Source organism: Jaculus jaculus, chromosome Y (assembly GCF_020740685.1).
Source record: "Jaculus jaculus isolate mJacJac1 chromosome Y, mJacJac1.mat.Y.cur, whole genome shotgun sequence".
Taxonomy (NCBI): domain Eukaryota; kingdom Metazoa; phylum Chordata; class Mammalia; order Rodentia; family Dipodidae; genus Jaculus; species Jaculus jaculus.
Genome location: NC_059126.1, coordinates 7,668,675 through 7,682,201, shown reverse-complemented (window position 1 = coordinate 7,682,201; position 13,527 = coordinate 7,668,675). Strand labels below are relative to the sequence as shown.

The window sequence follows — 13,527 nt, the reverse complement described above, 5'->3', positions numbered from 1 at the left end:
CTTTGCAAAATGGAAGATTAATTTTAAATGTAGACAATGTTCCTATTATATATTGTCATTGCATAAATAAAGAAAGCTTTTTTCTGCAAAATATTCTTGACCTATTAATATTTACAGAGGGATGGATAATTTTGTGGATTGTGTGTGTGCGTTTGGATGGATGACCATCCCCCAGTGTATTCTGGATTTTAAATTAAATATCGTAACTTAGATCTGCAGTATCCTGGCTAGAAGTGTCACTGTGGGTGTACTTTAGGGTCCATCCCTAAGGCTGATTTGAATTGCAACCTAATATGTGAAATGTTTGACTTCTGACTGGGGTTCCTGAATGTGCTTGCTTGTGGTGATTTTTGCCTAACAGCCTGGATTTAATTCCCCAGGACCTATATAAACCCAGATTCAAGAATGGCATTTGCAGTGGAAGGAGGCCTGGACCCACACATTCTCCCTCTCCTCAAGTAATTTTTTAAAATACCAAACCTTTAGTATTAAAAATTTCATATTTGACTTTGTTCACAGAAAATTAAATCTAGGGTAAAATCAAAACACCAGATAAATTTGTCAGATGTCTTTTTATTTAAACATTTTGTTTGCACTGGTTTACTCTTTACAAATATCACACTTAACTGCAAGACAGGGTTGTCACTTTCCAAAACCACATGCTCTGCAGTGGTTCCTGTGATGTGGAGGCCCTGTACACACTTACAAGCCCTCTGTGGACTCTAAAGTCAAACTCATGAAAATAGGCTGCCACATTACTAATCACTTTGCTGGCTTTCATTGCTGTTGGGGCATAAGAAAGAACAGCAGCAGCATTAAGGCTGCATGACAATCTGCTTTCACAAAAAAGACAATAAAGAGGGACAAAAATGACAGTATTTTCCACTGACCAAGTCTTGCAAAATAGGGCCAGCAGTTTAGGATGATCATTGGGAATCCCTGAATCCTTTCTTTGCGATGAGCAGTGTTCCTGTTACACATTTGAAAACTCTAATCTAGCCCTTCCCAACATGTGTAACCCATCTCTCTCTATGTAACAGATAATTTGACCAATTCCTCACCACCCATCAAGGACTTAAGTTTTCCACGTGAAGACAGTACATTTGATGTAAGAAAACAATAAACATGAGAAGTTCACATTGTAAACATGTGTTTTGAATGTGTATGCAAAGACCTGCATAGAGTTTAGAGTTAAAAACATTGCCCAATATGGCTTTAGCAGGAGGCCATCCCCCCCTACCCCCCCAAAAAAGTCGCTTAATACAGAAGTTTAAACTAGTACTAAGCTATATGACAGCAATATTTTATATTTTAGCTGGCATGAAACAAAAGGTTTCTATCAGAGTCAGGTATATGCTTTCTACCGTGTAAAACTCCCAGATACTAGTTGCAGCAGTCAGGTTTGCATTGCTGGTCCTATCCCACAGAAACTTTTGGGGTAAAAAGGGTTATTTTGGTTTACAGACCAGAGAGAAGCTCATGATGGCGGGTGAAAACAATGGCAAAAGCAGAGGGTGGAAACTCCTCCTGGCCAACATTGAGTGGAAAACAGTAAAAGGAGAGTGTGCTAAAACACTGTCATTGGGAAACTAGTTATAATACCCATAAGTCTACATCCAACCATATGCTGCCTCCAGGAGGCATTAATTTCCAAATCTCCATCAGCTGGGAACATAGAATTCAGAATACCTGTGCTATGGAGGACACCTGAATAAAATCACCACATTCTGCCCATGGCACCCATAAACTGAAAACCACTCATGATGTAGGGATGAGTGCATTTAGTCCAATTTTAAAAGTTTCCATTGTTTTTTTTTTTTTTAATCAATCTTAATGATGTTCAAACACCCCCACATCTACAGTCTATTAACTGAGCCAAAATATCAAAACACAAAAATAAACCAAAAGTCCATAGTGGCACAGAATAAACATTCTACATGTCTACAGGGCCTGGCATACCCATTCTTGTTCATTTTCTCCCTTTCACTGCTTGAAAATAAGTAAATTTATAAATGAATAAAATATTTAAAGATTTGTTTTTTAAATCCAAATTGTGTGTGTGTGGGTGTACTGAGAAATCAAACCCTGGGCCATCAGACTTTGCAAGCCTTTGGCAGTGAGCTAGCTCTTCAACTCTCCAAGGCTTTGTTGTTGTCATTGTTGTTGTTTTAAACTTGAGAGAGAGAAAGAGGCAGAAGGAGAGAGATGGGCATATCAGAGCCTCCATCCACTGCAAAGAACTCCAGATACATGTTCCCCCTTGTGCTTCTAGTGTTTGTGGGGCCTAGGGAATCCTTAACTGCTAAGCAATCTCTCAAGGCCCTCATTTTTTTGTAGCCCAAGCTAGTTTCTGGCTAACGTCATGCTCACAGCAATCCTCCTACTTCTGTCTCCCAAGTGCTAAGATAAAAGGTATGTGCCACACACCTAGCACCCTTCAGTTTTTAAAGACATTGAATTGAACAAGAAAATATTTGTTGGGCTCCATTCATTTTCTGTGTCCTTATCAAAATTCTCATATTTAACTTAGTTGGGTTTTGTACTTATAATGCATTTCTTTTAGGTACCAGAAAGCTGAGCATTACTTGGTTTTCTTTTTTTCATTTCAGCAATTTGTATTTTCATTGGACTGTTTAGACTACATGATAATCAGTAGGCTCTTCCCCAATACAACCAATATCTGGGAGAAGATTAGAAACAACAGAGATATAGTCAGGCTTTTGGATTCCTAGAACTCAGCCAACCTTTCATTGGCTGCTTTCATTACTTATAAGCAGTGGTTAGGTAAATCACCATGATGACCACACACTGTCAAGAGGCTGCTCATCACATGTGGCCAGGAGAGACCAGGAGACAGAGGGATGGAGAAAAAGAAAGGGGGAGAGGGCAGAGGAACTGAGAAGGTAAATGGAAGAGTGGGAGAAAGAGAGGAGAAAAGAGGGAGGAGGGGAAGGAAAAAAAGACAGAGAGAAAGAAAGAGAGGAAGAAAAGGAGAAAGGAAAGGGTAAGAGAGAAAGGAAGAGGGAGAGAGAAAAGGAAAGGAAGAAAGGGAAGGATAAGGAAGAGGAACAAGGGTAAGGAAGAGGGACAAAGAGAAAGAGAGAGGGAGGGGAAGGGAAGAGGGAGGAAATGAGGGAAAGAAAGCAAAGAAAAAAGGGGAAAGGGCAAGATGAAAGGTAGAGAGAGCAAGGAGAGGGAGAGTGGAAAGGAGAGAGGGAGGAAGAGAGAGAAAGAGAAAAGGAGGGAGAAGAGAGGGAGGGAAACTGAAGATGCAGTAGGCACAGAAAGAAAAAGTGGTAGGAGGAAGGGAGGGAGAGCTAAAGGGGGAAGAAAAGAGGCAGAAACTGGAAAAGGGAAAGAGGAAATACAGAGAGAAAGAGAGAGGGAAAGAGAGAGATAGAGGCAGGGAGAAACAAGGTAACTCTGAGGTAGGAAAGGGGAGAGGATGAGATGCTTATTCAAAGCTTTACAAAATCACCATATGACAAAAGCAAGTTAGCCAGGTGTATGCCGTTAAACACAATACCCTCCACCCCCAGCTTGTCATGAAGCTTCGGTGGTGTACTCCAGAGTGTCCCAGGGCCACCTATGGCTCATTATACTATGAAAACTATACAGTGATGGGTGGAGAATCAATATGTTGTTCATACATGGGATTCATAAAGTTGCTTGAAGAATTCAAGTGTCAGGTAAAGCCTGTGCCTAAAAGCCCACATTATGCCCATGAGTCCTTTGGCAGTCAGCTTCGCCTTGTTTCACCAATACCTGACCAAAAGCAGCTTATAGGAGAAAAGCTATTTTCTTTTATCTTCTTTCTTCCTTCTTTTTTTTTTTTTTTTCCAGGTGAGGTTTCATTCTATTCCAGGCTGACCTGGAACTCACTAAGTCTCAGGGTGGCCTTGAATTCACAGGGATTCTCCTACCTGTGCCTCCCAAGTGCTGGGATTAAAGGTGTGTGCTACCATGACCAGCTGGAAAGGGTTTATTTCAGGCTTACAAATTCCATAGGAACAACCAATGTCTGAAGTTAGTTACTTCCATACTTCAGAGAGAAACATCATCAAACAGCCAGCAAATGTGAACAGCCAAAACTCCAACTCCTCTAAACACACATTAAGGCTGGGCTGCAAACCAGCCCCCATGACATATCTTTTCCTTGGTAAGGCTCTACCCCTTGGAGACTCAATCTACTACAAGGTAACATACAAACTCCTACCTCTGTAAAGATGCTGAGCTGACCTCTGTCTGTCTTTACCCTGGTCTCCTCCTCTCTGCTCAATTCTATTTTTTTTTTGGGGGGGGTAGGGTCTCACTCAAGTTCAGGCAGACCTGGAAATCACTTTGTAGTCTCAGGGTGGCCTCAAGCACTAAGCAATCATTCTAATTTGCCTCCCATGTGATGGGATTAAAGGCCTGTGCCACTATGCCATGCCCCCTCAGTTCTTTGTTCAGGGACATAAAACCTGGGACCATTCTAGAGAAGATCTCTGAACCATAGTGTTAGCCCATATCATACCCTTCAAAGACCCAGTGACTCACTTTCTCCAACTGGGCCTGCGGTAGTTTAAAATTGATGTCCCTTAATAGGCATGGGTATTATTAAAACTGAGTTTTCAATTTTTGGCCCTATCAGGCAGACTCCTGCTACAGGTGTAAGCATGTCACTGGGGCCCAATCTGAACTCCAGCCTAAACGTATGCAGAGTGCTTGACCTCTGGCTGGGATTCACAGAGTTTTCTTGCTTGTGGTCGGGTTTGTAGTGGCATTTCTCTGTGCATGGATCTGTGAAAAGGGGCTACCTTCTTCCATGATGTGAAACTTCTCCTGGATCTGTAAACCTGAAATAAATTCCTTCCTCTCATAAACCATGTTGGGTTTGGAGGTTCATTCCAGTGATATGATGCTGACCACCACAGGCCCTACCTACTTGAGCCTACTCAGTAATGAACTCATCAGTGGTTAATGCACAGGTTAGGACAGACCATGAATTATCCAATAACTTTCTATAAACTCCTCTCTGAACATTACACTGGGAATCTACTTTCAGCTCATGAGTCTTTCAGGGGACATATAAATGAAAGTTTACATGTACATACAATAACTGAATTTATCAATTTACTTAATATTTTATTCATTTTATTATTAGAGAGAGAGAGAAAGAAAATTAGAATGGTACCAGGGCATCTAGCCACTGCAAATGAAACTGCAGATGTGTATACCACCTTGCACATGTGGTTTATGTGGGTACTGGGAATTGAAGCTAGGTCATTAGGCTTTGCAAGCAAGCACCTGCCACCTCTACAGCATCCCCCCTTTAAAAGTTTTGTTGCCAAGCATAAATGTAGGCAATACAACATGATCATAATTTCCTGTTACAACTTCCCTTTCTCCATCTCAAATTCCCCCTCCACTTAATTCTTTCTTTAAAACCAATGTCTTCCACTTAAAAAAAAATTATTTATGAGATATTGAGATAGAGATAGAGAGAGAGAGACTAACAGAGAGAGAGACAGAGAAAAAGAGAGAGGACAGAATGGGAGTGCTAGTTCTTCTAGCCACTGTAAATGGATTCCAAATGCATGTGACACTTTTTGTATCTTTTGGCTTACATAGCTCCTAGGCTATTGATCCTGGATTCTTAGGCTTTGCGTACAAGCACCTTAACTGATGAGCCATCTCCTCAGTCCTCTCCTTTATTTGGATATCATTATTTTTCTTTCTGACTGTACAGGTCTTATGTAGGTATCATAGCCACAGTGAGAAAATGAAAGACAACATTGTCTTCAGTCCTATTGTGCCTTTGTCTCTCACATTCTTTTTAACAAAACAGTCATTTGTGAGATCATGAATTTCAAGGCCACTTTGTGTCTGAAAGAAAGCATTAAGCACTCCTTCCCTTCCTTTGCCATTGACATGGTTTCTGACCCTGCTTCTGCAATGGTCCCTGAGCCTTGGTGGGTGTGATAGAGCTGTCCCACTTAGTGTTGAACACTACACTGTCATTTTTCAGCACTTTGGTGAGTTTTGAGTTATACCAGTGGTTACTACCATTTGAAAAGATAAGTTTCTATAATGAAAAGTGTAACATTAACATATGATCACGAATATAAGTATTTGCAGGGAAATTTGGTGGGCATAATATATCCAGTTAGCTAGACAACAGCAGGAGTTCCTACACTAGGGCTTATTACTTCCCAAACAACAGTTTTGATTAGATTTTCAGGCAATAATCTCATCCTTTTCTCCTCCTACCACCCCCCTACTGTCATGGATTGGTTGTCCAATATCATGACTAATTTTAGTTCCTTGTTTGTGATACTTGTTCAATCTATTCATTATGCCTTCTTCTCCTCTATTGTCTTTTGAATGAATTAGGCTAGATTAATTGGATTAACTTTACTTCAGTTCCTTTATAGACTCACTTGCTTATTTAACTCTTTGTTTTATTACTTTATTGGTTATATTCACTTGTTAAACTGACAAAAACTTGGCCAAACTGGAGTCTGTACCTGGGTGATAATGTTTGGGCCAAAGAAAATTATGCATAATGAACTGTACCTTAGCTTCCTGTACAAGCAAATTCTAACCTAACCTAACCTAACCTAACCTAACCTAACCTAACCTAATTGTCCCGTCCCGCGGGACCTCGTTATTCGTGGGGGCGAGGAGGACCCTAACCTGAAATAAAATGGGCAAGAGAGAGGAAGAGACTCAATCAAATGTACACTTGTCAAGAGTCCAATTTTATTGAGCCACAGCAGCCTTTGTAAGGGTTAGGGTTAGGGTCTTGGGTGAGGCGGGGGGAGGGGGGGCCTGGAGGAGGCAGGTGGTGGAAAGTTACTAAATCTTCTTGGCCTTTGGCCTAGGACAATTTGCAATTATTCCAAGAATTCCCGGTATAGTTCTCACACGTCTCTGCAGTCGCCAGGCAGGATGTTAATTAGTTAGGTGTGGTGGGGTTAGGGGATGGAATCAGTTAGGTATGGCAGGGTGGGGGGATGAGGAAAGGTCGGAAGTTGCTCAGGGCAGAAGTTATCTCAGGGCAGAGGTTATCTCAGGGCAAAGATCTGTTCAGGGCTCATCTCCTCGTCTCCAACATCTCCCCCTCTTCTGTATACAAGGACCAGGATAGGGAGGTTACTGCAATCCCTTAATGATGTCCCAAAGAAGGGCTTGTTTTGGTGGCCGATTATTTTTGTTTAAGAGTAGAAATAGATCCAGAGGTGCAACCTGACAGCAACCTGACATCAGAGAGGCGAGTGTTCCCCAGAGTAGGTTGAGCGCTGTTACTCATAGGTCATTGATTTCAATAAAGTCATTTGGATTGACCTTAGAACAAGGGGCACAAATGGTCTGAGCCTGTTAGAAGGGCAGTGCTGGACCCTTACCTGTCATTGGATTGGCCTCCTCTCGGCGAGGTCATCCTGTCTTAGGCGGGTCGAGACTTAGCCACCCGTTCCGTCGCTGACTTACCAGACCACTCACTTTGTGGAAATGTAACGCATTTTGCTCTCAACAAGACTGTCAATGCCACATAAGGATCCTGGAGGAAATATGTTTGGTAGCCAATTAGTATGAGGAGTCGCGGAGACCTGAGTTATTATTCGGAGGGGCGGGACCAAAATTTCCACCCCAGGGTGGGTTTTTGCAGGGAGGTAAAGTCTAAGGGTCAAGATGGGGGGTTGTCTTGTTCTTTTGGCAGGTCAGCGGCAGATGTTTCTTCTGTGGCGAGGCGAGGCAGTGGACTTCCACCGGCTTGATTGCAGAATCTACCTGACTCTTAATGAAACTGGTTAGTCATCTGAAGACCCAGGGGCCAAAGGAGATAAGCAAAAGGAATCCAACAAAAGGGCCTAAAAGACTGGGAAGCAAAGTAGTTAGCCAGGGAGATGTGGAAAACCAATTTTTATACCAAGATTCTTGTTGTTCTCGAGTCCTTTTTCTATCCTCTAGATTTCTTTTAACTTTATCAAGGCTATTTTGTATTAGCCCAGTCTTATCTAAGTAAAACAACATTCTTCTTTGAGGGCTACACAGACTCCCCTTCCTTTAAGAACACCAAATCTAGCCCTCTCCGGTTTTGAAGTACAACCTCAGAGAGTGAGGCCAAAGAATCTTTGAGATCTTGTATCCCCTCATGTATGAGGTTAAGATCTCTGTCCACTAAGGCACTGAGTTGTGAAAAATGCTGTTGGGAGGTTACCAGTGAGGCAATACCTGTCCCGGCCCCTGCAGCACTAAGTCCCAGGAGCACAGTCAGGGTGAGGGCAGTTAAGGGCTCTCTTTTTGGTCTAATGGCAATGCCTTGATCTATAGTAGTTGTAAAACTTTCAGAATCATGAATGAAAAATCGTGGCAAAACTATAACTACAACACAATAGTCCTTAGTCTGTAAAATGTCCTTTTTGACAATAAAGGGAGTCAGCCCCATGGAACAAGGAAGATAGGAGTTACTAGGGGCTTTAGTATATATAAAGGAGTCATTTATAATAGTAGTTTGGTTGCATACTGGTTCAAGAGTCAGAGAAGGGAGCATATCAGGGCCTAATAGACACAGTCCAAGGCTGGAAATGGATGCAAGAGTAATACCCCCCTCTGGGGCAGAGTGCCAGAATAATCCCTCTGCACTGTTAGTAGACACAGGAGATGTAAGGATGGCAATTCCCTCATAAAAGGGAGGTCCTAGAACTTTTAATCTGTATGGCATTTCAATTAAGCTCTATAATTTTATTTGAGGATCTTTAAATAAACTTATTTTAAGTAAACTTTATCTATGACAACAGGAATGTATGGTATAGACAGTCTATTTCCCTTTTATTTCTCCCTCTCATGAGAAGACACTCTAACTGCTTTAGGGGGCTGGGTCGAAGACATCAGATCATTTACTACTTCCTGCTGAATAGGACATGAAGTGGAGACTTGTTGCAGTTAGAGAATCTCTCCTAGAGAGGGGAACTATTTTAATGTACCCCAGAGTGTAGGAAGATAATCTTGAAAGATAACTTTGGAAAGAAAGAATAAAAGTAAGGAGTTACTTAGAAGTGAACACACAGCAAACTGGTCTTTTTGTAGGTCGAGGGAATCCAGGTAGACAGGCTTGGATCATCTCAGGACCATCTGAGGATGAGCTGGCTGAGATTTTCTTTCAGAACTGTTCATTAAATGGCACAGTAGTATTTAACATGGCTTGTAAAACAGATGAGATGCTAGCAAAGTTATCAGAAACATATACATAACATTTAATCTTAATAATAAAGAGCTATTTTTTATCTTTGGTTATACATTTTTCTCTGAGTGTTTAAGACCTTGCAGATAGCCAAAAGTTAATTAAGGATTAATTTTGGAGGTCATTAATGGCTCTCCAAAGAGACTTTAGGGACACAGGAGTAGCCCCATAGCTTACGTAACAGACGGCTGAAGTTACGCAGAAAGTGGGCCAGCGTGACTGAGCTATACCTGCTCCCGCTGAGTCCCGGAGGCAATGCAGCCACTTACAACTGTGGCGATCCCGAAGGCAGCAGCCACACAGAGAGGCAGGCTGGGTGGAGCTGGTGGCCTCCAGAGCCCCGGGCTGGGTTTCAGCCTCGGGTGCAGCATATTTTTAAGGTGCAATGAAAGGCTTCTATGCTTTCTGTATTGTCCTTTTGGTGTTTGGGAGGGTCTCTGAGGCCAAGCTTGATGACTTTGAGGATGAGGAAGACATAGTGGAGTATGACGATAATGACTTTGCGGAATTTGAGGATGTCATGGAAGATTCTGTTACGGACTCGCCTCGATGAGTGATAACGACTGAAGATGATGAAGAGGAGACCACAGTGGAGTTAGAAGGACAAGATGAAAACCAAGAAGGAGATTTTGAAGACTCAGATACCCAGGAGGGAGACACTGAGAGTGAGCCCTATGATGACAAAGAATTTGAAGGTTATGAAGACAAACCTGATACTACTTCTAGCAAAAATAAAGACCCATTAACAATTGTTGATGTTCCTGCACACCTCCAGAACAGTTGGGAGAGTTATTATCTAGAAATTTTGATGGTGACTGGTCTGCTTGCATATATCATGAACTATATCATCGGGAAGAATAAAAACAGCTGCCTTGCTCAGGCTTGGTTCAACTCTCACAGGGAGCTTCTAGAGAGCAATTTTACCTTAGTGGGTGATGATGGAACTAACAAAGAAGCCACAAGCATGGGAAAGTTGAACCAGGAGAACGAGCACATCTATAACCTGTGGTGCTCTGGTCAGGTGTGCTGTGAGGGCATGCTTATCCAGCTCAGGTTCCTCAAGAGACAAGACTTACTCAATGTCCTGGCCTGGATGATGAGGCCAGTGAGTGATCAAGTGCAAATAAAAGTAACCATGAATGATGAAGACATGGATACATATATGTTTGCTGTCAGCACAAGGAACGCTTTGGTGCGACTGCAAAAAGAGATGCAGGATCTGAGTGAATTTTGTAGTGATAAACCTAAGTCTGGAGCAAAGTATGGACTCCCAGATTCTTTGGTCATCCTGTCGGAGATGGGGGAAGTCACAGAGGGAATGATGGACACTAAGATGGTTCACTTTCTTACACACTATGCTGACAAGATTGAATCCGTTCATTTTTCAGACCAGTTCTCTGGTCCAAAAATTAGGCAAGAGGAAGGTCAGCCTTTAAAGCTACCTGACACTAAGAGGACACTATTGTTTACATTCAATGTGCCTGGCTCAGGTAACACGTACCCAAAGGATATGGAGGCTTTGCTACCCCTGATGAACATGGTGATTTATTCTATTGATAAAGCCAAAAAGTTCCGACTCAACAGAGAAGGTAAACAAAAAGCAGACAAGAACCGGGCACGAGTGGAAGAGAACTTCTTGAAGTTGACACACGTGCAGAGACAGGAAGCTGCCCAGTCTCGGTGTGAAGAGAAGAAAAGAGCAGAGAAGGAACGAGTCATGAATGAGGAAGACCCTGAGAAACAGCGCAGGCTGGAGGAAGCTGCTTTGAGATGAGAGCAAAAGAAGTTGGAGAAGAAGCAAATGAAAATGAAACAAATCAAAGTGAAAGCTATGTAAAGTCATGCCAGAGATCTGAGTCCTGATGCACCTGTGAGCCCTGCATGTGCAGGAAACGGAAAAGCATGAGTCCATTTGTCATCTTAAACTCCACATACTCTTGGTGACTGAGAAGTCCTTAGTTGGTCATGTGTTCTACTCTTGGCTTAAGAGTTCTACACAGTTGTAGATACAGTGAAAGGGCTCTATTTCATTAATTTTCTAAAGATAATCAAAATTGTCTTGATTATTTATAAGAGGAATGATATATAAAGTATGTGTGTTGAATTTTTTAAAATTATAACATAAATCATCAGTGCTTTTAGAACTTCATTGTTTGAAGAATGATCATGAATTTATAGATTGCTGTTTGTTTAAACTAGGCAGTTATGAAAGAACTGGACTGACTAAACCAGGATTCCACAAGTAACTATTGGTATTGCCCAGTAAACATTGCTTGGTGTTTTCCTCTGTGTCTATGTTAAACTTGTTTAAAAGTGAAATCCAGAACACTATATGTGGTGTTGAAATTACAGGGACTAAAACACAGTACAGTGTGTATTTTGCAGATGGCAGGTGCTGGCGACAGTACTTTAGGAACTGCATGGGCATTAGTGTGCCAGCGTGTATGTGGAAGATTGTGGGCACTGGTAGTACAGGAGCACAAGGTTCTCTTTGCCTCATACTAACAGCTAATGATAACGTGAATGCTGAATTTCATGTGATTATGTTTATTTTCCTTGATTATGTTTATTTTCCCTTGGCTTTTATCCCTTCCACAGTTGAGGCTGGGTATGCTCTTCCTTGAAACAGGTAGCCATGGATATGCTTAAGTATGCGTTGAAGATGAGCTTTCCCAAACTGTTTTGAGTTCTTTCTGGTTCTTCAGGAGGAAGCTCAGGGAGTGGCCCATCTGTCTGCATAAGCCTTTGGCTTCTTCAGATCTCTGCATTTTATAAATGCCTCCTGCTAAGAAAGCATTTTAAGTCACTGCTTGTAACAGGTAATTTTTTGCTGGGGATGGGAAAGGATGGGTTTGTTAACACTATGTGTTCTGAGGCAGTAACAGTTGCTGTGAAAACTACATGTGCTGTTGCCTTTGTAACTGCATGGGAACTTTTCACATGGGTTTTGTCTAGGTTAATATAGAAATGAGTGAACTGGGAGGTACAAGTGTAATATTTTTTAACAGTTCACAAGTTTAAGTTATTAAAATGATAAAAAACAATTTAATTTCTTTAATGCTATATAATTCTAGAATTAAACTTGGTTTATGAACCCTCACGTACATTTTAGAAATCAAGATTGATATGCTTAGCTCTCTTTCTAGCAGTATAAGCTTTCTTAAAGCCCCACGTTGGGCGCCACTTGTCCCTTCCCGCGAGACCTCGTTATTCGTGGGGGCGAGGAGGACCCTAACCTGAAATAAGATGGGTGAGAGAGAGGAAGAGACTCAAGCAAATGTACACTTGTCAAGAGTCCAATTTTATTGAGCCACAGGGGCCTTTTTAAGGGTTAGGGTTAGGGTCTTGGGTGAGGCGGGGGGGGGGGGGGGGCCTGGAGGAGGCAGGTGGTGGAAAGTTACTAAATCTTCTTGGCCTTTGGCCTAGGACAATTTGCAGTTATTCCAAGAATTCCCGGTATAGTTCTCACATGTCTCTGCAGTCGCCAGGCAGGATGTTAATTAGTTAGGTGTGGTGGGGTGAGGGGATGGAATCAGTTAGGTATGGCAGGGTGGGGGGATGAGGAAAGGTCGGAAGTTGCTCAGGGCAGAAGTTATCTCAGGGCAGAGGTTATCTCAGGGCAAAGATCTGTTAAGGGCTCATCTCCTCGTCTCCAACACCTAACTTAACCTAACCCAACCACACATAACCTTATACCTAAGGAACCTAGTCTCTACCAATCACAGCAGTTAACTTCCAACTAATCCCAGGCTGTCAATTGATCAACATAACCACATATCACTTCAAACTGCAGCCACTCAGGTTGTTTCTTCCCATGACAACTACAGACTACACCTGTGATAGGGCAGGCATTCCTAACCTTTGTCAGTCTGGAGCACTGTCTGGTTATAAGAACCTCTTTGTGCTGGAGAAATGGCTCAGGACTGATCACACTTGCCTGCAAAGCCTATGGTCCTGGGTTCTGCAGTTTGACTCCCCAGTACTCATGTAAAGCTAGATGCACAAAGTGTTGCATGAATCCAGAGACCATTTGTAGCAGTTAGCAGCCCTGGCTGGCATCCTCATTCTTTCAGTCTCTCTTCTGTCTGTCTCTGCTTGCAAATAAGTAAAAAGTATTTTTTTGAGGCAAGCTCAATAGACTGTCCTTTTTAAATGTGAGAGAGTGAAAGTGAGAGATGATAGATGGACAGATAAAGAGAGAAAGAGAGAGAGAGAGAGAGAGAGAGAGAGAGAATTGTTGCACCAAATGCATGTACCACCTATGCGCATGTGCCACCTTGTATACATATGTCACCTTCAGT

At 42.2% G+C, this 13,527-nt stretch overlaps 1 protein-coding gene across 1 annotated transcript; it reads left to right on the top strand.

Annotated features, from left to right (window-relative positions):
* Window positions 1–9,455: 9,455 nt before the first annotated feature.
* LOC123457072 (PAT complex subunit CCDC47-like) lies at window positions 9,456–11,203 on the top strand. The gene is given in 1 exon segment (XM_045141160.1): window positions 9,456–11,203. A coding segment is annotated over 1 exon segment (1,452 nt). The 5' UTR covers window positions 9,456–9,611; the 3' UTR covers window positions 11,064–11,203.
* The last annotated feature ends 2,324 nt before the right edge of the window (window positions 11,204–13,527 follow it).